This window comes from Physcomitrium patens, chromosome 17, assembly GCF_059467195.1.
Source record: "Physcomitrium patens ecotype Gransden chromosome 17, ASM5946719v1, whole genome shotgun sequence".
Lineage (NCBI taxonomy): Eukaryota > Viridiplantae > Streptophyta > Bryopsida > Funariales > Funariaceae > Physcomitrium > Physcomitrium patens.
This window is the reverse complement of record NC_143426.1, coordinates 11,670,605-11,693,465: the sequence shown is the minus strand read 5'-3', so window position 1 is coordinate 11,693,465 and position 22,861 is coordinate 11,670,605. Positions and strand designations below refer to the sequence as shown.

At 36.5% G+C, this 22,861-nt stretch overlaps 1 protein-coding gene across 2 annotated transcripts; it reads right to left on the bottom strand.

The window, feature by feature from the left end:
• Positions 1–17,334: 17,334 nt before the first annotated feature.
• Positions 17,335–21,919, bottom strand: LOC112294835 (uncharacterized). 2 transcript variants are annotated; one of them, XM_024545728.3, is made up of 7 exons: positions 21,575–21,919; positions 21,018–21,143; positions 20,664–20,688; positions 19,619–20,434; positions 18,633–19,328; positions 17,830–18,319; positions 17,335–17,615 (listed from the first exon to the last, which is right to left on the bottom strand). In XM_024545728.3, exons 4-7 carry the CDS (start codon positions 20,414–20,416, stop codon positions 17,566–17,568), a joined length of 2,034 nt encoding a protein of 677 aa, XP_024401496.1. In that variant the 5' UTR covers positions 20,417–20,434; positions 20,664–20,688; positions 21,018–21,143; positions 21,575–21,919; the 3' UTR covers positions 17,335–17,565. The 2 variants fall into 2 exon arrangements, with proteins under 2 accessions (XP_024401496.1, XP_024401499.1); XM_024545731.3 differs by having other exon boundaries at positions 17,335–17,610; positions 21,575–21,882.
• Positions 21,920–22,861: the final 942 nt, after the last annotated feature.

Genomic DNA, 22,861 nt, shown 5'->3' with positions numbered 1-22,861 from the left:
TAGAGGAGGCAGTTCACATAGCAATATTTCTTGAAGAAATATCCACATTTAGGTCTTATCTTTATAAATACAAAATATGACAAAGTTGTAGCCTTAGTTATCAAGGTAGCTTCAAATTTTATAAGATTTTTAAAAATATACTATCTCTAATTTCACCAAGAATGAAATCTAATAATGTAAGAAAATTATAAACTTTTGAAGGACCTATCTTCTATTCTACAAGAGATCTTTAATGTCTTACAGCTCTAAGCAATCTTCTATTCCAAAAAAGATCTCTAATCTTCTACAATTTCAATCAACCTTCAATATTTAGTCAACAAAAGAATCAACAAAATAATTAAATTCTAAAGAATATAATAAGCCATAAGACGACTTGAAGTGACCTCTACCTTTGCAAATTATAATAATATTCAATCATCTACAATCTTATAAAGGCAAGATAAATAACTTGATAAACTTCATGGTATTAAGATACAAATTGGACTAGACTTTAGGAGCTAAAAGATTGTTTTGATAGGCCAAAAAAAACCTATATAAGTCTTTTTTTCAAGTCATGATTATATCTAATAATTATTTTAAAGTCTAAATTATATAAGAAGAGGACACAAAAAGAATTTTGATAAAACAAAGTTGAATCCTAAAAGGAGGCAAAATTAACTTCTACAATTGATCTCTTTATTTCAACTTAGATTTACTTCTCATTAAGTCTTATCTCAAAGTTGGAGTTTAGGCCCAAATTCATGAATTTCTATCATTTCTTTAAATTTAAAAATTTCTATACGAAATCTTTGAGATATTTTGCAAAATGTCAAAGACATGAATATTAAAGAACTAAAATGTCAATACATTCTTGTATCACTAATAGAAAAAGGTCTAAACTTATAATAGTCCAACTTGTCACAGGGATGAGTGGTCTTGATATTCCAATGAAGTAGCTATATCTTGTCACGTACGTTGAGTTATAGTTATTCCTTCCAATAGGCATTCACATTGATTTTTTGTTATTCTTAAGTTTCTAATAACTGTACTTTTATTCTTGCATTTAGTTCTAATAAATAATTTGCCAAATCTTCTACTATAGGATTATTAACTTTTAAAAAATTAAAAATATGAAGTTGTGGATGTTAAACATATTTGGCAAAAAAAGATATTTTTTGAGTAGAAAAATATACCAAATTATTATATGCAAACTCCACCAATGGCAAAAGAACTGTCTAATCATTTTAATAAAACTTGTTAGTACACTTTAAATATTGCTCTAAAACTTGATTCACTTATTCCATTTGCCTATCAATTTAAGGATGAAAAGGTGAAGAGAGCTTTATATCTATCTTTAAAATCTTAAAAAAGATTCTCTAAAATCTTAAAATAAATTGAGTTATATTTGATATAATATCTTTGAACAATCTATAATAGCAATAGATGTTGTTAAGAAAAAGCTTAGTCATTTCTTCATTAGTGATAGATTTTATACATGGTACAAAATATGCCATCTTTATAAGCTGATCTACTATCACAAATATAGAGTTATACGAATCTAAGATTAAAAAATTTATAATAAAATCTATAGAAACAAAAAACCATAGTTGTTTTGAAATAAGAAATGGCTAAAGAAATCTATAAGATCAATGACAAGGAATTTTGGATCTTGAATAAGTATCACATGATTGTACAAAGTCTTTGACTATCTTCCACATTTGAGGCCTCAAAAAATCTCTAAATATTAGCTCCAAAGTCCTATTGTATCAAAAATGTCTAACTGCTGGAAAGTCATAACGAGCTTGAAAAACACGTAATTGTACTTTACTTTTTAGAATGTATAACCATCCCTTGAAGTAGAATAGATTATTTTTGAATTTGAATTTAAAATTATTATGAGATTAAAAATAATTATTCTTGATATCATAAATAAAAAGATTTGAGAACACACTTCATTAAATTTACTTAACAAATGTTGAATCAATAGTCAATATTGATTTTATTGCTCAAAGATGAAAATTTCTAACTTCAAGAGAATTGTTCTTTATTGATAGAAAGTTGCATCTCCTTCTTTTGGCACAAGATAAAAATGACTAAAAAGGACATTTGATAAATCTTATTATTTTTTGAATCTATTAATAATCTTAAAATTAAATCTTGATAAAGACATATTCCAATAAGCTTGGGAGTGATTCAAAATATGTATTGATATGAAGTATTTGAGGTTCTTGTGATCTATATATATATATATATATATATATATATATATATATATAATAATTAGACTAAAATTTCCTTCTAAATAATGGCGCTATTCTTGAAATGAATCCACAATTTCAAAAAGCTCTTTATTAAAAAACTTATAATTAATCTCAATTGTTAAAAATTTCTTGAAATAGAAAGCTACCAAATAGAGTTTATCATTTGCTTCTATTAGTGATAAAATCACATCTATAGCAAAGTCTGATGTATTTTTTTCTATGAAGAATACATTAGAAAAAATGATATAATACAAAATTGGTGTAAAAATAAATGTTGTCTTCAAAGCTCATAAAAATATTTCAGCTTCTTTACTCTACTCAAGTTTCTCTTTATATGTTAGACATTTAAGAAGAGCCTCAATTTGAAAAAAGTTTTTGATAAAGATTTGATAATAATTTACTAATTCTAAAAAAAATTGCATATCTTTGATTTTTTTTGGGACATTCTAATCTATGATGGTTTGGACCTTTTTAGAATCTATCATTAATTTTTCATTAGAAATGATGTATCTTAAAAAATTAATTTAAGTAGTATGGAATAAATACTTTTTCTTCTCTACATATAATCCTACATCTCTAAGTTTTTGTAACAGATGACAAACATGAAGTTCATGTTCTTTTGAATTCTTAGAATAGATTGAAATATTTTCTAAATAATAGACAATAAAATCATCAAGAAATTCATAAAAGACATTATTTATGAAATGTTGAAAAGCAGCTTGAGCATTCATAAGTCTAAAAGGTATGACACCATATTTGAAATGTCTATACTTAGTTCAAAAAGTAATCTTCCACTCATTTCTTTCTTTGATACAAACTAGTTTGTATGCTTCTTATCAATTTATTTCTGTGTAGATCTTTGCTTAATTGAATTGGTCAAGAAGTCTTGAAATCAATGGTAAGAGATATCTATTCTTGATGGTGATCTTGATAAGTCCTCAATACTCTACGTACATCCATAGAGATCTATATTTTTTCTTCATAAATAAGATAGAAGCTCCTATTGGAGATTTCAAGTGGCATATGAAGTTCTTAGCCAAATTCTTATCAATGTACTCTTTTAGTGTAGCCAACTCATTTTGCAATAAGCTGTAGATTAGTCCAAATGGTGGTTGAGCTCTTTCTTGAAGATCAATTGTACAATCATAGAATCAATGCTCTCAAAGAATATTTGTATTTTTTTTTAAAAAAAATATTATGAAAATCTTGATATTGACTAAGAATACCACTTAAGATCTTTCTACCATCAAAAATAGATGTGGCATATATAACAAAAAATATCCTTTTTTTTCCACATGCATGAAACTTCTTACACTTAATAATAAGGATTTGGATGCTAGGCTTATCTATTTCTACTTCACTATCAAAATTTTGGATTAAACTATAAGAAAAATTAAGGTCATGAAAAATCTAATTTATTTGAAGATTATATTTTTTTAGCCATAATAATCTTAAAATAATTAGATTAGAGAAAGATTATATCACATTAAATATTATCATGCTATTTTGATCTTTAATTATTACATCTAAAAGGAGAATATCATGAGTAACATCTCTAAAAGATAATAAACAACCATCTATGACTTCTACATGTATGGATTTATTTTTCTTAACTAAAGGTATTTTTTATTTTTTGACAAAGCCTTTATCAATAAAGTAGGCTAAGACTCTTGAATCTAATAATGCAAAGACTTTGTGATTTTTTGGTCCAAAATATACATCTATTGTAAAATAAGGTGAAGGACCTAAAAAGAGAATATGACCTTTATTAGATATTGCACATGATTTAAGCCTATCACGGATATATATATTTACATCAATAGTTACTTATATGATTAGGTAGAAGTAGGTAAATATAAATTAATTTCATAAAGTCTTCTAGATAAGCTTCCTAAAAGCTTCATAGATGCGATTTTAACTTTAGATGTATTTGTAGATTAGAAACTTGGCCAACAAGCTGAGCACATATTGGTAGCTTGTGGAATAAGTTAACTCTGTATACTAGCTTGTGGAATAAAATAACTCTATATAATAGTTTGTGAAACAAAATAACTTGTCTTGCAAGTTAAGACATATGATTAGCAAAGTCAACATATTTTGGAGGTCCTATATGACATTGCTATGTAGCTCCTAGTTATAAGAATATAAGTCTTCTTCACTCTTGTCAATGCCTTTCTAGTCTTTAGTCTTGTTTCAAGACTTTCTAGTCTTCTTGTTTTTGGCAATAGTCATTATACTTTGATATTACATCATCTTTTCAGTGACTTTATAGTTCTCTTCAGTGGCACAAAAGTATAATGAGGATTGTCTTTTTTTTGAGATTCATGTCCTTAACAAAGCCACATGATTTTTATTGTAGTTGAAAAAACTTTGTTTTTCAATACATTGTCTTCTTTAGCAATCTTGCTCTTTATTTTGTGATTGTATTGTTTTTTTGGATTATATTAAATAGTGTACTTAGTTTTTTTATAATATAAGCACAAATCTACTTGATGACATCAAGAATTTTTTTGTTCAATGAAGAGTTTTAAACATATTGTATTTATTTGCATTGATAAATAAGTTTCTGAAAACTAGAAAGTTGTCATGATTAGTTGGCTTTTTTTTCTTTGGCCAAGTCTTTATTCTAAATGCCTTTCAAACAATCAGTTGTTGTATGTAATAGCTTAAGCAATAAAATTATTTTAAAGATTTTACTTTTGATATTATCAATAACAAATCTATGATCTTATCCTTCAACCTATATTAAAATTAATTGACAAAAACTTTGTCAATCCAGTCTATACCATAAGCAAGGTTTTAGAATTCAGTAGCATATATAGTAGCTGACTATGATTATTTTTGTAAAGATAAGAGTTTGGTTTCTACTACTCTTTCTTGATTATTTTCTTTGAATGTGGCCATAAACACTTCTAAAAATGAATTCAAATCATAAAAGAGTTTTAAATCCTTTTTAATTAGCTATATAAACCAAGAGAGTGCACTTTGAGATAGAAGTGCACTTATGAACCCAACTTAAGTAAATCCATCAAGATATTGAAAAGGATGCAACTTTAGATAGAACTTGACTTGTTGCAAAAATCCTCAAAATTTTGATCTTGTTCCATCAAACTTATTAGACATACTAATTCTAATTCTTCTTGTACTTCTACAAGTAAAACTTTGTGGATTTAATTCTAAAGCTGATTTACTTCTTTCTTTTAAGTATACAATTTTTAGACGTAGACTCTCGACTTCTTCCATAGGTGTAGGATTAATATTTCTATGATTGATACTTGTGATGCATGAAATTTCTTAACTTGCAAGACAAGTTTTTTATACCATCTTTGAATGAATTTTTAGTTTTTTTGAGTGACACGAGAGTGTATTAAAGATTTCTTTCTTTGAGCTTCAGGTCCTTGAGAGTTTGACAAGTGTGTTAATTCATTTTATTTTTATTTTTAGAAGTAAGAAGATTATCTTACTTCTATTTTTGTATTTTAAAGGTTGCAGATTATCCACCTTTAAATAAATTATTTAGTTTTTTTTAACAAGAATAATTCTTTAAAGAAAGTAAATCATCTTTCTTTGAAGAAATTTTTATTTGATATTAAAGATTAAAAATTATTTTCTTCTAATTTTGACTTGTGAATTTATTAAGTTATTTATAAAAAAAAAAAAAAAAAAAAAAAAAAAAAAAACATCAAAGATGCTATACTTGGCAAAAATAAGGATAGATTTGCAACTATTATTGATCTTCAAAAAATTATTAATATTCTTAGAAATTTCATATCTTAACTTGCAAGACAAGTTTTTTATATGTACATCACATAGTTAGCTTGTTCTACAAGCTACCAACATGTAGTTAACTTGTTGACCAAGTTTCCAACCTACCAATCAATTATAAATACATGTAAAGTCAAAGTGGCATCTATGACGCTTCTAAAAAGCATCTCTAAATAATAATATAAAAATAAATCTATTTTTATCTACTTCTATTTAATCTTATAGGTAAATATTAAAATAAATATGTATGTTTGTGACATAAAGTAGTCTTTAATGACAATGTTGATACATATCTAACAAAATTATCAAGTCTAAGAATATAAATATTGTTAGACAATGTGAAGTCTCTTTCTTAATCAATCTTACAACTTAGATTAGATAAAAAAAGAAGATATTAAATATGTACTAGAATACAATGGTTTCATCTCCCAATGTAAGAATTACTGCTCTTTTGATCACACAATCTAAATGTATCTTGTCCCTAGAAGACGGATTACTGAATGCTTTAATAATAAATGTAAACAAGATAACATTCGCAAAAAATAGGCAATCTTTGCTTCTTTAGGTGGAGTTGGACATGTTTCAAATCTTCAAGCATCAAAATATTCAATCTAAACTAAAAATAACATCTCCAAAGCATATAACTTTCTTTCGCAACAAAAAATGAGTCAACATAATAGCCACCCATTTGTCCTTAGAGTGCAACTATTACAAGCATAAGGCTATAATATACTAAAATATATATATATATATATATATATATATATATATATTAATACTTATTTTTAGTTGGATCTTAAAAAAACTAGTTTCATTAATATTTATCATTCTTTCTTTCTATAGATATAGAGGTCTCTTAAAAGTCATTGTCAATGCATATAAATTGACAAGAAAGTCATTTATAATATTTTATCTAACATAAAGGCTAAAAAAAAGAGCTTGGATTCCAATGTTAATAAAAATTCATATCATTAATAAAAACATGCCACACCTCTAAAAAAAGATAATTTTAAAAGAAAAATACATAAACCTATTTAGATCCTGTTAGGGACATAGTCCTTAGAACCTTCTAGAGACAAGCTTCTAGAACCTTTTAGAAGCAAGTCTCTGGAACCTTCTAGAAACTTCTTAGTTAATAGAAGATGTTAGGGACATAGTTCTTAGAACCTTCTAGAGATAAGTTTCTAGAACCTTCTAGAAGCAAGTCTCTGGAACCTTCTAGAAGCTTCCTAGTTAGTAGAAGTTGCTTGAGAAGCTTCCTAAATAGGAGTATATATTAGAATCGAGGCTGAAGAGTTCTTCAGTCTCGACAACACATCTCTTGGAGCTCTAGCTCACCTCTCTGGTGTTGTTCTTGTATTCATCTGATTAATTTAGTTCTTGCCAGTTCTTCTTGAACTTTTTGGTAGATATCAAGTCTGTATTCTATGTCCGTGACAGTTTGTCGAGACTTCACTCACCTCAGATATCAGACCTAGTTTCTTCTTTATTAGAGTATGGATTACCCCTCTGCTTGGAAGTGTACTAGCACTTTAGAGGTTGCGGATTACCCTCCTCTAAACTGATACTTCTTTTGTTACAATATTGGAGTCTTATTCTTCTTGGAGAGAGTGGATTACCCCTTTTCTTGAAGCTCTTAAGGCATTTTAGAGGTTGCGGAGTACCCTCCTCTAAACCAACATTGTCTTCTTGTAGAGTCATTCCTGTCCTTCTCTTAAAATGGTCGGGGGCCAAGACATTAGTATGACAGAAAGTTCAGAGTCCAAGTTAGATGCTATCATGAATGCCCTCGCTACGTTATCACAAAGAACTGCAGAGATTGAAGGAATCATGGCAAGGCTTCATAATAATGGAGCATCTGGGATGGCACAATCTAGGTTGCACAAGCTTCAAACTTCTACACTTGGAGAAGCAACTTTGCCTCAGGTTCAACAAGCACCGCTGGTTCTACAACATAAGGAACCCCGAGTTAGCCTTCCGGACAAGTTCGATGGTACACGTTCCAAATTTCGAGGATTCATCAACCAAATCAAGTTAATAACAATTTTACAGCCCGAAGGCTATCCAATGGAGGAGTCACGTGTTGGGCTTGTTGGAACCTTACTTACAGGACAAGCTCTATCATGGTTTGCTCCTTTGTTTGAGAAACGATCGTCCATACTAAACAACTTTGAAACCTTTTTGGAGGCATTTGCGAAAACATTTGGTGAACACGACAAGGTTCGATGGGCTACAACAAAGATCCGGTCACTACGACAAGGGATGCGTTCTACATCAGTCTATGAATCGGACTTCAGGCAATTAGCATGCGACATCAATTGGGACGAAGAAGCGTTGATGAGTCAATTCTATTGGGGTTTAAGGGATGATGTGAAGGATTTGCTGTTAACTCTTCCTGATCCGCAAACGCTCAACGAAGCTATTAGCCAAGTTGTGAAGTGCGATAACCGCCTATTCCAACGTCACCAAGACCAACGTTCAAGACAACATACGGTTCGCCACACCACAACTATGTCGGCAAGTAGCGTGAATTCACATTCAGAGGTAGAAGACATGCAAATTGATGCGGTACGTGTCAAATTTCTTACTCTAGAAGAAAAAAAACGGCGTATGGAGGAAGGTCTATGCTTATATTGTGGTGAAGAAGGCCACAAAGTTGGAAACTGCTCCAAGAAGCAAAATCAACATATTATCAAGACTAGGGGTGCGTTTATTCAGGAAAACGAAGATGCCCAGCCACAATATGAACCGTGCGGCTGGATAGTGAAATATCGCAACAACAACCAAGTTCCTTTCTTTCCGCTCAACTTGCCCTTTGTTTTACAATCCCTTTGCTTATTGGCCCTCAGAAACTGAGAACCTTAGCATTATTAGATTCAAGAGCATCTACTTGTTTCTTAGATGAAGAATTCGCAAGGCGTCATAAGATCCCTTTAGTACAAAAATCCAAACCTGTTCACGTTGAGGTCATAGATGGACGACCTTTATTGTCTGGTAGTGTCACCCATGAATCAGAACCTATAGAAGTGACGTTTAAAGACCATAGTAGTCATATTATTTTCAATATTATTAGAACCCCATCAAATCCTGTTATTCTTGGTCTTTCCTGGTTGGAAAAGCATAACCCATCCATAGATTGGAAGTTGCAGAAGATGACCTTTTCCACAAAACCACCCAAGAGCAAGCCTAGTAGAAAACCCCGAATAGAGAAATCCTTATTTATTAGAGCAAGAGCGTTTATAAGATTGTCCAAGGGAGGCACACCGTTTGTCATTTATGCGGCTCCAACTACCGAGGAGAAGATCTCGACAGCAAGTATACTGGAGCAATATAAGGATTTTAAAGACGTATTTCAAAAGAAAAATGCCGACATGCTACCGAAACACAGACCATATGATTGCGCCATAGACTTACAGGAAGGAGCACAACCGCCTTTTGGCCCAATCTATAATCTATCGCAGATGGAGTTGGCGGAGTTGCGGAAGTACATCGACGAGAATCTAGCCAAGAACTTCATCCGTCATTCAAAATCATCAGCTGGAGCACCCATCTTATTTGTGAAGAAGAAAGATGGCTCGTTGCGGATGTGCGTGGACTATCGAGGCCTCAACAAGGTAACAAAGAAGAATCGTTACCCGTTACCCTTGATTTCTGGACTCTTAGAACAACTTGGACGTACAAAGATCTTTACAAAAATTGATCTAAGGGGAACTTACAACCTCGTACGAATCAAGGAAGGAGATGAGTGGAAGACAACGTTCCGTACAAGGTATGGCCATTTTGAATATAATGTCATGCCCTTTGGTCTTACCAATGCTCCAACGGTCTTTCAACATATGATGAATGACATTTTCCGAGAGTACCTTCACGATTTTGTTGTCATCTATTTGGATGATATTTTGATATTCTCCAAAAATGAGGAAGAGCATGAAAAATACGTTCGTTTGGTATTGGAGAAACTACGCGAGTGAGGACTATATGCCAAGTTGGAGAAGTGTTTATTTCACCAAATAGAGATGGAGTTTCTGGGGTTCGTTGCGACTACGAAAGGCTTGAAGATGGACCCCAAGAAGGTGGAAGCAATTGTGTCTTGGGAGGTTCCGAAGACGGTTAGAGACGTACAATGCTTTCTTGGTTTTGCCAACTTCTATCGGATCTTTATTAAGAATTACTCTCAAGTTGCTGCTCCTCTCACTCGGTTGACATGCAAGGATAAGCTGGAATGGAGACCTCTAGCAGAGAAGGCCTTTCAAAACCTGAAGACCACATTTACTACGGCTCCAATCTTGGTACATCCAGACTTTACAAAGGCCTTCTATTTAGAAACTGATGCTTCGAATTTTGCTTTGGGAGCTGTACTTTCACAAATGGGAGAAGACAAGAAGCTCCATCTGGTTGCATTCTATTCTCGAAAGTTCTTTGCTGCTGAAATCAATTATGAGATCCACGATAAGGAACTTCTTGCTATAGTGGATTCTTTCCAAGAATGGCGTCACTTTCTTGAAGGAGCTGCACATCCAGTGACCGTATACACAGATCATAAGAATTTGGAGTATTTCATGTCGGCTCGAGTTCTAAATCGACGTCAAGCTCGATGGAGTATATTGCTATCTAGGTTCGATTTTATTATCACTTATCGACCTGGAAAGCAGCAAGGACTATCTGATGCCTTATCGAGGAGATCGTATCTTGTACCAAAGGCTAGAGAAGCAGCGTTTGATCAACAATGTATGACATTGTTGAAGCCAGAGCAATTTCAGCGTTGCGCTACTATTATGCCAATTGATGCTGACTTCGTGAATCAAGTACGTGCCGTAACCATTGAAGATTCAATAGCCATTGATATTAAGCAGCGTGCCAATGACGACAAGTTCAAGGTGGAGAGAGATCTTTTATACTTTGAAGAGCGGTTATATATCCCAAAAGGACCAGCACGACTCCGAGTTCTTCAATCTCGCCACGTTTTTCTAGCTGCGGGACATTTTGGATTCAACAAGACCTTGGAGCTTATTTCTCGAGATTTTTGGTGGCCCCAAATGTGGAAGGATGTGAAAGATTTTGTCCTCTCCTGCGACATCTGTTCAAGATCCAAGAATCCTCGGCATCGTCCTTATGGACTCCTACAGCCATTGCCGATTCCACGTCGACCATGGTCTTCAATTTCCATGGACTTCATCACGGACGTGCCACCATCGAACTCATTTGACAGCATCTTTGTCGTGGTAGATCGGCTTACAAAAATGGCACACTTTGTCCCTTGCAAGAAGACATCGTCTAGTGAAGTCACAGCAAGGCTCTTTCTCGATAATGTGTATCGATATCATGGACTACCAGATGATATCGTATCAGATCGAGGAACCGAGTTCGTATCGAAGTTTTGGAGATCTCTCTTTGAGATACTGAAGGTGGATATCAAACTTTCTTCGGCTTTTCATCCTCAAACTGACGGTCAAATGGAACGGGTGAACCAAGTCTTGGAACAATACTTACGATACAACATCAACTATCAGTAAGACGATTGGACCACATATCTGTCGCTAGCTGAGTTTGCATATAACAACACCCTCCATGCGTCGACTCAATACACACCATTCTTTTCCAACTATGGATATCATCCAAAGCTTGATTTATTGAGTCCATCAACAAATAACAATCCAGCAGCTGAAGGATTTGCGAAACAACTATCAGAGCTTCAAAATATGTTGAAGCTTCAATTACAATCCGCTCAAGAATCCTACAAGGCATCTGCAGATAGATTTCGGAATCAAGCACCTACTTTCAAAATTGGACATAAAGCATGGCTTCTTCGACGAAATATCAAGACCAAGCGACCATGTGATAAGTTGGACTATCGAAGATTGGGACCATTTATCATCCAAAAGCAAATCAATCCAGTGGCTTACCGTCTAGAATTACCGGCTTCTATGAAGGTACATCCAGTCTTTCATGTTTCTTTGTTGGAGCCTTATCGAGAGTCATCTTTTCCTGGAAGAGTGCAATGTCCGTCACCTAGTATTGAGATTGAGAACCACGAGGAATACGAGGTTGAAAAGGTGCTGGATTCTTGGCGAAGGTGGGGTAAGTTGGAGTATCTTGTTCATTGGTGCGGCTACGACATTAATGAGCAAACATGGGAGCCAGCTAAAAATCTCACCAATGCGCCGCAAAAGGTACAGGAGTTTCATCAACAACATCCTCATAAACCTAAGCCAGTTCGACAATAGCTTCTTTGTGAAGCTTGCTCACCCAAGAATATAAGAAAGGGAGAGAGCACCACCAAAATTCGTAGTTGATGTAGTTATTTTCTCCAAGATAAAATAGAATTTTTTCAATAGCCATAGTTTGGTCTTCTGATATGGATAGCCAAGAGATAGATACTATGCCAGTTAGATTATCTCAACCAACTAGTTCACGAAGGCGACCCCGAGATGAAGAACCACTGCACCACGATAACGACAGAGGATACCAAGTAATCGATCACTGGTGATTGTATTTGAATTCGAGTCTGCTTACGATGGTCAACCAGAAGGCATATTTGCAGGATAATTTCACAATGAAGACACAGAAGTTCATGCTTGGTCAGAAGTTGAAGGAGTGGGCCACTACCGTTGGCTTCAAGGGCCGATGAACCACTTACCTCGTAAACAACAGTTGGAGTTCATAGCAGACGTTATGCGATAGATCTTCATTTTCTTGCGTTGATACTGATTGACAACAACATTGCTTCTCAGAGACCTCGAAGCTAAAGGAGGGGGTGATGTTAGGGACATAGTCCTTAGAACCTTCTAGAGACAAGCTTCTAGAACCTTCTAGAAGCAAGTCTCTGGAACCTTCTAAAAGCTTCTTAGTTAGTAGAAGATGTTAGGGACATAGTCCTTAGAACCTTCTAGACATAAGTTTCTAGAACCTTCTAGAAGCAAGTCTCTGGAACCTTCTAGAAGCTTCTTAGTTGGTAGAAGTTGCTTGAGAAGCTTCCTAAATAGGAGTATATATTGGAATCGAGGCTGAAGAGTTCTTCAGTCTCGACAACACATCTCTTGGAGCTCTAGCTCACCTCTCTGGTGTTGTTCTTGTATTCATCTGATTAATCTAGTTCTTGCCAGTTCTTCTTGAACTTCTTGGTAGATATCAAGTCTGTATTCTGTGTCCGTGACCGATCCTATGAAGATGCAAATAGTTGTACTTATAGATGCAACTAGTTGTACTTATAAATGCAACCAATATTTAGCAAGTCATTATACACCATCCTTACATTTATTAATTATAATGAAAATATTTGCACACTAAAAAAATTAAAGTGAGCTACAATAGACTATCTTCTTTTTGATCCTATAAGAATATCTATTATACTTCTTGTAATATCAAATAAAAATATAGGACATTGAAACCAATGACCTATATTTTTTCTTAGAGTACAATCTATTAAAAATACCAAAGGACTCCAATCTTCATCCACATATCTTTATACTACCTAGATGTTATAAAGACAATAATGGAGAGATCGAGATCTTGCAAACAGACACTCTAGATAAATGACCACCTTATTCTTGCATTGCATAATATATAGAGATTTGGATGAGATATTATTATTATACATGAATGACATGTGGTCATGGATTTCTTCCAAAAATTCTACTCTTAACCACAAATTATTTTAATCCATTACACAATTTTTTTCAAAGTCTTGAAATATATACTTTGTAGAAGCTCTAAAAATAATCAAATAATATAGTATCAAAAAGATATATGCCTATAGAGTCCAATTTTAAGATGTCTTTGAAGCTAAGTTTGCTCCAATCTTTGAGGTTGAATTGGCATTGCATGCAAATTAAAACAACTAATATGCCCAAAATAAGCTTAATTCAATCCAAATTGTATTGTACAACCACCAAAATCAAATACTAGAAGCCAAATATGACAAACCTATATTTGAATGGATTAGAATAGGTTAAATGTAATTGCAAGTTCTTTGAGTTTGACAATAAGTTTAAAAAATTCATACCTATATGAAAACTCATAGAGGTAAGCAAGACGCTCACTAATTGTAGTACTATGCAACAATATATTGATTCATACTATATATACTTGTATTCATGAAACAATACAATAGAATCAAATGATCAAGCCTGAAATAACTGCTTTTGAAGTATACCAACATGAGTCACAAAGAAAAAAGGAGTAGTACTCACCAAAAGCCCTTCATACCAAGAAGTCTTTGTATTTTTAAATTTATTAATATTATTAAAATTTATATAATAAAATAGAAGATGTTATTAGTACACTTTGTATATATTTTAATCTCTTGGGTTATCAATTCAATTTTAAAATATTCTACATGCTTAAAAGTATTTTAAAAAAATAAAAATAAATAAAAAAATAAAAAAATCCTAATTAATTCTTATGCATAACTTCTTCAATCCTACTTTTTACAGTCTTCTTTTTCTTCTCCACCCCCTCTCTTCTTCTTTGCATATCTTTGGCCAATAGAATGATTTTAAGTTTAAGATGTGAAAAAACTTTTTGTGGCTAGGATTGAATTTCCACTTGCTTTAATGTTCTCTAACCAACTCCTTTTCCACACAATACCACATTAAGAAGAAATGTGCAGCACTAAGTGGTCTTTGACTGCATTTCTTCAAGACTTGAATCCATGCTTGAGAACAAACCATGTGGGACAGGATGCTTGGCAAAGAGGGATGCATGTGAATATGCGTGCTTGTTGGTGATGAAGGACTTGTTATGGAATGTTCTTCAGGACAAAATTTGTGTCTCCCTTGGACCACACTTTGAATCCTTGTTAGATGCTGACTGGAGCAAGGTCTTGGTTTGTGCTGTCTTTGAGGCCTTTCAATAGTAAGTGGGACAGCAGCTTTTCTATATATATATATATATATATATATATAGATAGATATATACACATACACATGATTCTAGGTGTGGCATTGGGTGTGCCAGGCAACTCAAACAATTAGATTGTTACACAAATAGTCCCTTATCATGACAAGTGTTAGGTATTTCAAATGAGGACCGCACTCCTACATCCTCCACACAATGAATCATTGATTGTAGGGGCTAAGGTTAGATTGTCAAAAATAAAAAGGTGAATCACAAGGGGAGCCAGTACACAGAGGCCTTGAACGTTACATTTACTGTTTATTTTATTTCTTTGGAAGCATAATCAAAAGTACCCAACAATCCCATGCGCCGTATTTATTTTTATTTTTATTTTCCTCTGCTCTGAGTTTTGTCAACCTACAATACAGCTTTAAATGATGGGTTTGAGAAACCAAGAATCCCAACACCATGATGATAAATACCACCTTTTGCAGAATGGTTGTTTCAGAATAATGGCCGCCTGCAGAGTTGGCAATTGACGCCTGGCAGGGATGGTGAAGGAGAATCAAAAGTGAGGACAAAAGCAACATTGACATTTGCTGCTGCTCTATTAGCTGCCCCTCTCTGAGTCCTGCCTGCCTACAAATGCCCCAACAAAAAGAGAAAACAAAAAGATAATGAATAAAAAAAATAAAAAATAAAAAAATCACATTCACCTCTTTTAGCATGTAAGTCCAGCAAACTTTCCTCCTCTCCTCAAGGTCATCTAAAACTACAAATATCTCACAATTTTCAGCTCATATCAGAGTGCTAAAGCATGCTGTACCAATAGTGTTGTTTTTTCTAGTCTTAAATAAAAAAAAATTCCAAAAAGTATAATCAAGAAGGTTTATTTAGTATATTTTTCTTTCAAAGTGCAGCAACAGTGGCATAAATGTCAACAGCTGCTCTCAGCAACTCCGGCTTCTCACAGTCAAATAGGGGCAGACAAGTCTCATCCCACAACACAAGAACAGGGCAGCACCATACTCTGGGGTTGCTTTTTCAGAGCTCTATTATCATTATAAAAACAGGAAAAGAAAAGAAATAAAAAAACAAACAAACGAACAAACAAAAGTGGGGTGGCTGTATGTTGAGTATCTGCTGATGGATATTGTATGATGAACCTTTTGGGGTGGTTTTTCAACTGCAGGCTGGCTGTGCAGCACCTGCTAGCAGCTGGTGTTGGTGGGTGTATGCCTTGAGAGGTACAAAACCTGGCACCCAAAACTGAGTGACAGTGGCTGTTACCAACAGTAGTAGCCTCTGTGTGGCAAACACCCTTCAGGTGTCCTTTCTATTCATCTGCTACATCATCTTAAAATGTCTTTGAAATTGTGTCATTTGCTGCTTGGATACACTTACATACTTATTCATGACAGTGAGTAGATATAATTAAAAGCAAAGCATGAAGGAATGAGGGGGTGAAAGAGAGCCTCTTTGCTGCCCAAGACAAAATTCCACCTGAAGACATCACTTGTCTGGTGAGGGAAGCTGTAGCATTCACATCCATTGTTTTGCACAATGTTGGCAATGTGAGCTTCTGTGATTTGTATACAGGCTGCACCACACAAGATGGTGCACTGGAATTTGTCTTATGTCACCACAAAAATAGTAGGAAAAGATAAAATATAATGTGATGTCTGTGATGTGAAATCAGTGATGTGTATGGACTTCCTGATTTGTCCATAAATGGGGTTGATGTGAGGGTCCATCAGTTGTGATCCACCATTGTCTTTCTTCAGGAGGGGGACAAGACAGGGAGCATCACATGGGGGCACTGTGAGGGTGCATCCACCCATCCACCCACCTGTTGATTGAGTGACAGGGCATGGGTTTCTATCTGTCGATTTCTCTGATCAAGTTTCCAGAGTTGCAGCAGCTTCTAACAACTACAAATACTACTACTACCACCATCACAACCCAGAGCCCCACCATGACATTGGTGCTAACCCTGAAGAGGGTAGGGACACTGTCTTGAGGGAGTTTTTGATCAGAGTTCTGCTCATACAAGACACCACACAGTTTTGGACTTTGATACGGCAAGTAACCACACGTGCATGCCACTGGCCTTGCCATGGGCAGTAATCAAATCTTGGGTAGATAGGATTTTGCTAACTGGGCTGTTTTAAGGTAGAGATAAAGACAGCAAGAAAGAAAGAAAGAAAAAAACGTAACAAAGGGGAAATTAAGAAAGAAACAAAATAAAGGTGCTGGCCTATGATCCACAATATCTTTTGTGAGATTATTCAACATAGGATAAAGGTAAGTATGTGGTTCAGTAGCAGAGTATAGCCATAGGAAGACCCCAGAAAGCACTTGGCATGCTTCTGCTAATACTTAGGTACAAGATTAGCTCTCAAGGGCATACAAGAAGAACTAGGTTGTATGTATGACACCTAGAATTTGCAGTCCATCAATTCAACTCATGCATCAATACTATCAACACAAAATGTGTAGCCATGAATCCAACAGACCAATTAATAACCAGTAAACTTTGCATAACTTTGGGTAACTTCGAGTAAATGCTAGCCTGGAGTTACGATTTTCACAAACTTGTTGGTAGCAGTATTTTATGTACTAGTTCCAGGGAAGACATATATTCTGGGGTCTGTCCTGTTGTATAAACCCCACAAATCAAGCAGGACATTTTACAATGCTGTGGCAGCTTTGACCAAAACCATGTTCAGCTTTCGCATACCATCTCAAGATACGAGAGTTGATCCAAGCTCTGTCCTGCCCACATTGATAACGCACGATCCACAAGCAAAAGGATCTAGATCAGCCTCAGGATATGCTACAATGCTGGAAACTTTCAAGGGTCAGAGCACATGCTACCCTAAAATCTCCGGGTATGGGAGCATAGATTTAGTCAGACAATGCTGAAAACCTCTAATACAGGGAAGAATTGGTAATTTTGGAGTATAATTGAACAGTCTCTAAAATTCACCTGGAGCACCGTATCTTCCTGTAGCTGGCTGATGAAGCTCCAGCTTTGAGATGGCTTCAGTAATCAACTGTCGAGAAGTCTCATGGTTCGCAAGTGTCTGAGATAAGTGATTGACATGGATAGTAGATCCCAACACGTTGACGACTTTCGCTGCTGCTAATACTTCACTGGTTGGGACATTCAAAGCCAGGTAACAGAGCAGCTCAAGCGCAGAAAGTTGTGATTCTGAATGCCCGAAGTTAAGTGCAAGCACAACCAGTCCTTCCACCGCTCCTTCCTGGATAATGTTTTTCGAGTGTTCCAGGTGCAAGTAATTTTCGTCGCTGGCAAACTTTGACAGGGCAAGAGCAGCTTCTGTGGCAACATCTATGACTTCCGGTTCCTGGTAAGCTTCAACCTTAATTAATGCTGAGGTCAACGCTTTGATAGGAGCTTCGGCTGGTGCAGGAAAAATTCGCGCCAAACTTCCTATCGCTTTGCAACACTCTTTCTGCCAACAGCCGAACACGTTCTTGTGAAAAAAAATTTAAAAAATAAAAAATAAAAAAATGAAGGCAAACGACAAGTAGACAACTCAAAATCTAAAATCTCCCTACAATATGTCGGTCCTCTGCTTGCAAGAAACCTGCTCTAACAAGAACATGCAACAAATTATTCTCCTGTTGAGTTATCCAGCTAAGACATGATGCTCTACTGGCTGTCTTCATGGCATTGCTCAGCCCTTACGAAGATACAACATAAATAGCCTGTGGAAGCAAGAAAAGGGTGATTCTAAGCACACACAAAATGTGATATCTCAGCACCTGGAGTTTGGGGTAATCTTCGTCCTCGCTAGCAATAAGTTGCAAGAGTTGTTCCACTACAGCTTTTGCTGATGGCGAGTTAGTCTTAAATGCGGCTCGACGGAGCTCAGAGTCATTCCCAGCAGAAACTGCAATTTCCTTGACTGCTAGAACAGCATTGCGTTTTAAAGGACCTTTGCTATGTTTTATGATCTTTGCAAAGCAGAGAAGTGCACATGTGTCTGTGATGAGTTTGCAATTTCCTACGTGCCCAGCTGCCAGTCTCCAGAGAGCATCGGTGACCACCACCTTAAGTTCATGCATCACCTCTGGGCTCTCCATGTCTCGTTGTGCTCGGCTGCCTTGTCGCAGGGGTGCATTCATTCTGGCACTGGAAGAGTGATTCTCTGGAATACTTGGTGGTGCGGAGCTTTTAATACGATCCATCATTGTCAAAGCTGCCGTTGCTACAGGTGTTTGAGAGTTAGAAACAGCTCTATGAGCATTATCGTTCCCCCCTACAACTAAATCTGTCCTTTGAACCGTATTTGTCTTTGTGTTTAAGTGAATGCTTGCTGGGCCCTCCATACCCACCACTGTATTGGTTTGATGCGCAAGAAGAGCCACCAATAACCTGATAGCACCTTCATTGGCAAGTTCAGTTTGAGCTTCTGAATCCAACATGGCGAATTTTGCAACTATCTTTGCGACTTCAATCTGGGATTTGTCAAACAACACGGACCTAACCATGTCAGTCGATTGCACAAAGTATATTGGTGGTATATCGTTCTTTTCTCCGTTGCTTCGCAGCAAACAAGAATACTAAGTATCCCAGAATGATTGATATAATTCATCTGTGTTCTCAATTCTCTCTATAGAGAATGAAAATGACATTCAACAAAATCTGTGTAACCTGTTACTGTTCAAAATTTGCCGCCCGAAGGAACTGCAAGGCCCAGGAAAGCGTTCTGCAACTTAAAACCTTGAAATGGTGGAGGAACTATTACCTGAACCTTCATAGATGTGGAATGACTACCCAAGAGATGCGTAAAGACACTGCTAGCTCCTTCCTTACGCAACTGCATCACTCGATCCCGATTGGTCGCCAACAAGGTTAACGCGGTGGCAGCTGCATCTTGACCAGGAATGTTTCCCTCCTTAAGCAACCGCAGTAACGGCCCCGCCCCTCCCTCCTCAATGATAATCTTCACATTTCGTTCATTGCTTTTGGCCAAGTTGCCCAGGTACTCTGCTCCTTCGACTTTCTCCTCAAGCGTCCCTATGTGCACGATGGATATTTGCTCCCATATATGGGCCAACATGGGATCATTGGACGCGATGGGTGGTAATCCTCCTAATTCAGAGCGCTCATCACCGGTGGATGATATGTTCACCACCCATTTGACATCCCCAATTGAGCTATCCAACCAATGGTTCATTTTCTTAAAGTCGGCAGCAGTTGTGATGGTCATGACCCTCTTGAGCATCCCGCTCCTCTTACACTTCCTCACGAGCCCCAGAGCTCGCTCTAGCACCTTCAGTACCTCCACCATGATTCGTCGGGTAGGCCGCTCATAAAGACCTGGGGCATTGGTTTTCGAGGCTTTTTGCCAAGCTTGCTTAAGCAAATTTACCAGCTTTATCACTCTAATGTTTATTTCCCCACAGTCGGATTTGTAAGAATCGGCTTCATCCACTCCTTTGCGTACAATCTCGGCACATTGTAAAACGAATTGTACAAGATCCACAATCTGGAGGTCCGTGTCCATGTGATGCTGGATGTAAGTTTCAATATAAGACTCCATTTTGTCTACAATTTTCACCTGGTGGAAGAACAAGACATAGATCAGGTGTACAGTGTCAAAATCGCTACTTGATATACCCAGTGTACCAAGATACAGTGCTTCCCCAAATTTGACCTTATTTAAGGAAAAAACACTCTAAAAGTGTATAATTCTAGGAATATCAATTCCACTGTTTCTCGCTACAAAAGCTAAAAGGATATAATCTCGAAAATCAAAGACAATGGCATCATAGAACTGATTCTCTTACCTGGATTTGTTATCAAGATGAACCACTGCATAACACAAAAGGACATGAAATCAAACGTACGAATTACGCAAGACAATTACAAAGACAAGTCAAGTATCCAATCTCTGACAATTTAGACACTTGCAACTGCCGGTAATGGAATGGTTGTACAAGGTTCTACCGATTGTGACATCTAGCCAAATCCTCAGGGAAAGACTATTACAATTGAGTTTAATCCAAACAGCAATAGTTTTGAGTACCCATGACAGCTCTAACACAGTCTACGCATAGAACAGATCATAGAAACGAATTTGGAATTTGCAGAGATACGTTCAAGCCAGAAGCAACCTCGAGAATTAGGTGATGTGGTCTTACCAGAACTGGTGACTTCCCACGCTTGCATTCCGTCGCTCACGTAACGTCCTGCTGATCGACTCGTTGCCACATTCTGGTAGATAATTAACCCGCAGGCCTCCCGGCGCACTGATATGAGCGACTCCACTACATTGCTCAGTAAAAACAACACAATTTTCAATAACAATTGTTTCTCCTCTATGAAGCGGATCGTACGAAGCTCATCGAAGCGAGCTGCAAAGATTCAAACTGAGAGCACAACAATGGATCTAACGGAACTTGCCAGCATGAGAAAGAAAGAGGGAATCCACACGAGGAGATTACAAGAACAGGAGAAGCGCCACAACCTAAGGATCAATATACACAATAAGATGCTCGTACACTAACTCAGAACTATCTTCAACAAACCAACCTCAAAACGAAAACGGACAAACGCAAAACCTCACAAGCGACAGCCGACAAACGGACCATACGACCGCTGCTTTCGAATCAACGAAAAACCTCGCAATGAACAATTCAGCACCGACACTCGCTCCAACACCAGAACATACAAGTGATGGCACCTTGTCAAAGCATACCAATTGCAATGCTGGTGAATTAGCAAAGGTTTTCAGTGATCCTAGTACAAGGATTACGCTCAGACAACGAATCTTGAGACTCCTCGCGTTGCAGATCTGTGAAGGCCCTGCTAGTTTGAAGGAAGATCTTGCACTATAGGAGATCAATAACAGTGCTGCAACGAAATGTGCTGCATATTCATAATCATTGCTTCGCCTCAATAACCCAGCCGGCACAATTACTCAATTTACCGATTAAATGTACGGATTCCGTCTTCTGCGTCTGCTTGTGAAGGAGTCTACTTCGGTAGACCGGGCACCACTAGTGGAATTGTGCTGAATATAATAACTAGCGACACGGGCAGCTGAGACTAAGTCCCAGCTTTTGCAATATCACTTGGTTTTGTAATGCAAAAATCCTTCATTTTCCCTACTGTTCAGGGTGTAACTTCGCGAGGCATGTTTTGCAAGGCGACCCATTCTGCCACATTCATCTTTTGCGACCAGAACCACCTACTCGTAAGAGTTTTTCATTCAGCACACTTCATCGAATGTCGGTACGTGAATCTACCATATAAAAGCTTTTAGGGCTACGACATGTGATGGTGATGGTTTACTTGGTACAGTTCGAGGATACTGCACTGTAGTCATTAGCTGTCTTCGTCGGTCATTTCCGACGGATTTATGTTATCTGTCCACGTCCTTAACGGCGTTCTTCTTGTTGACCGATTCGAGGTCGTCGTGGCAAACCTTAGCAATCAATGTACATGAAAAGATCCAATTTTTCTTCCAGTTTAGGGTTTTCGAGGGCTTCACTGTGTTAGAGGTTTGTATGTTACCATATCGCATGCACATGCTTTCTACGTCCCATCTTGCTTGTAGGTCCTCTTGCCAACCCCTTCCATTGTTCTTGTCACGACTAGTGCTAGCTTGTGTTCCAAAGTGTTCAGCTAAGGTCCTACACACACGAAGGAGGTCGATATTGCGCCATCTCCATACATGTGTGTCCAAGCTCTAGGAGCACCAGATGATCTTTCAGAAATGTTTATTGCAGCCAAATCTCGATGAGGCCCTAAGAGGCGCAATGCTGACATGAGGATCTCTTACCGATGAGGGACCAGCAGATCATCGAGTCGTTTAGGCAACAGCAGTTCTGCGCCCTCATTGTTTGTGGAGACTCCGGGTTTGTTCCAGGGATAAGCTGCGAAGATTGTCGACTGGTTTCTTTACCTCTCCTGTTGCTAGTCTGAGCTCTGTTCATTGCACACATAGATTGTTACAGATTTACGGTCAGTCTGTTCTGAAAGC

Excerpts from the sequence above, each read along its gene's own strand:
- LOC112294835 (XM_024545728.3), bottom strand. The coding sequence starts at position 20,416 with ATGGAGTCTTATATTGAAACTTACATCCAGCATCACATGGACACGGAC. Across the intron at positions 19,329-19,618 it reads CCACATCTATGAAGGTTCAG|ATTGAAGTCGCAAAGATAGT; the intron begins GTAATAGTTCCT and ends GACAAATCCCAG. Across the intron at positions 18,320-18,632 it reads AAGATTACCCCAAACTCCAG|AAAGAGTGTTGCAAAGCGAT; the intron begins GTGCTGAGATAT and ends GGCTGTTGGCAG.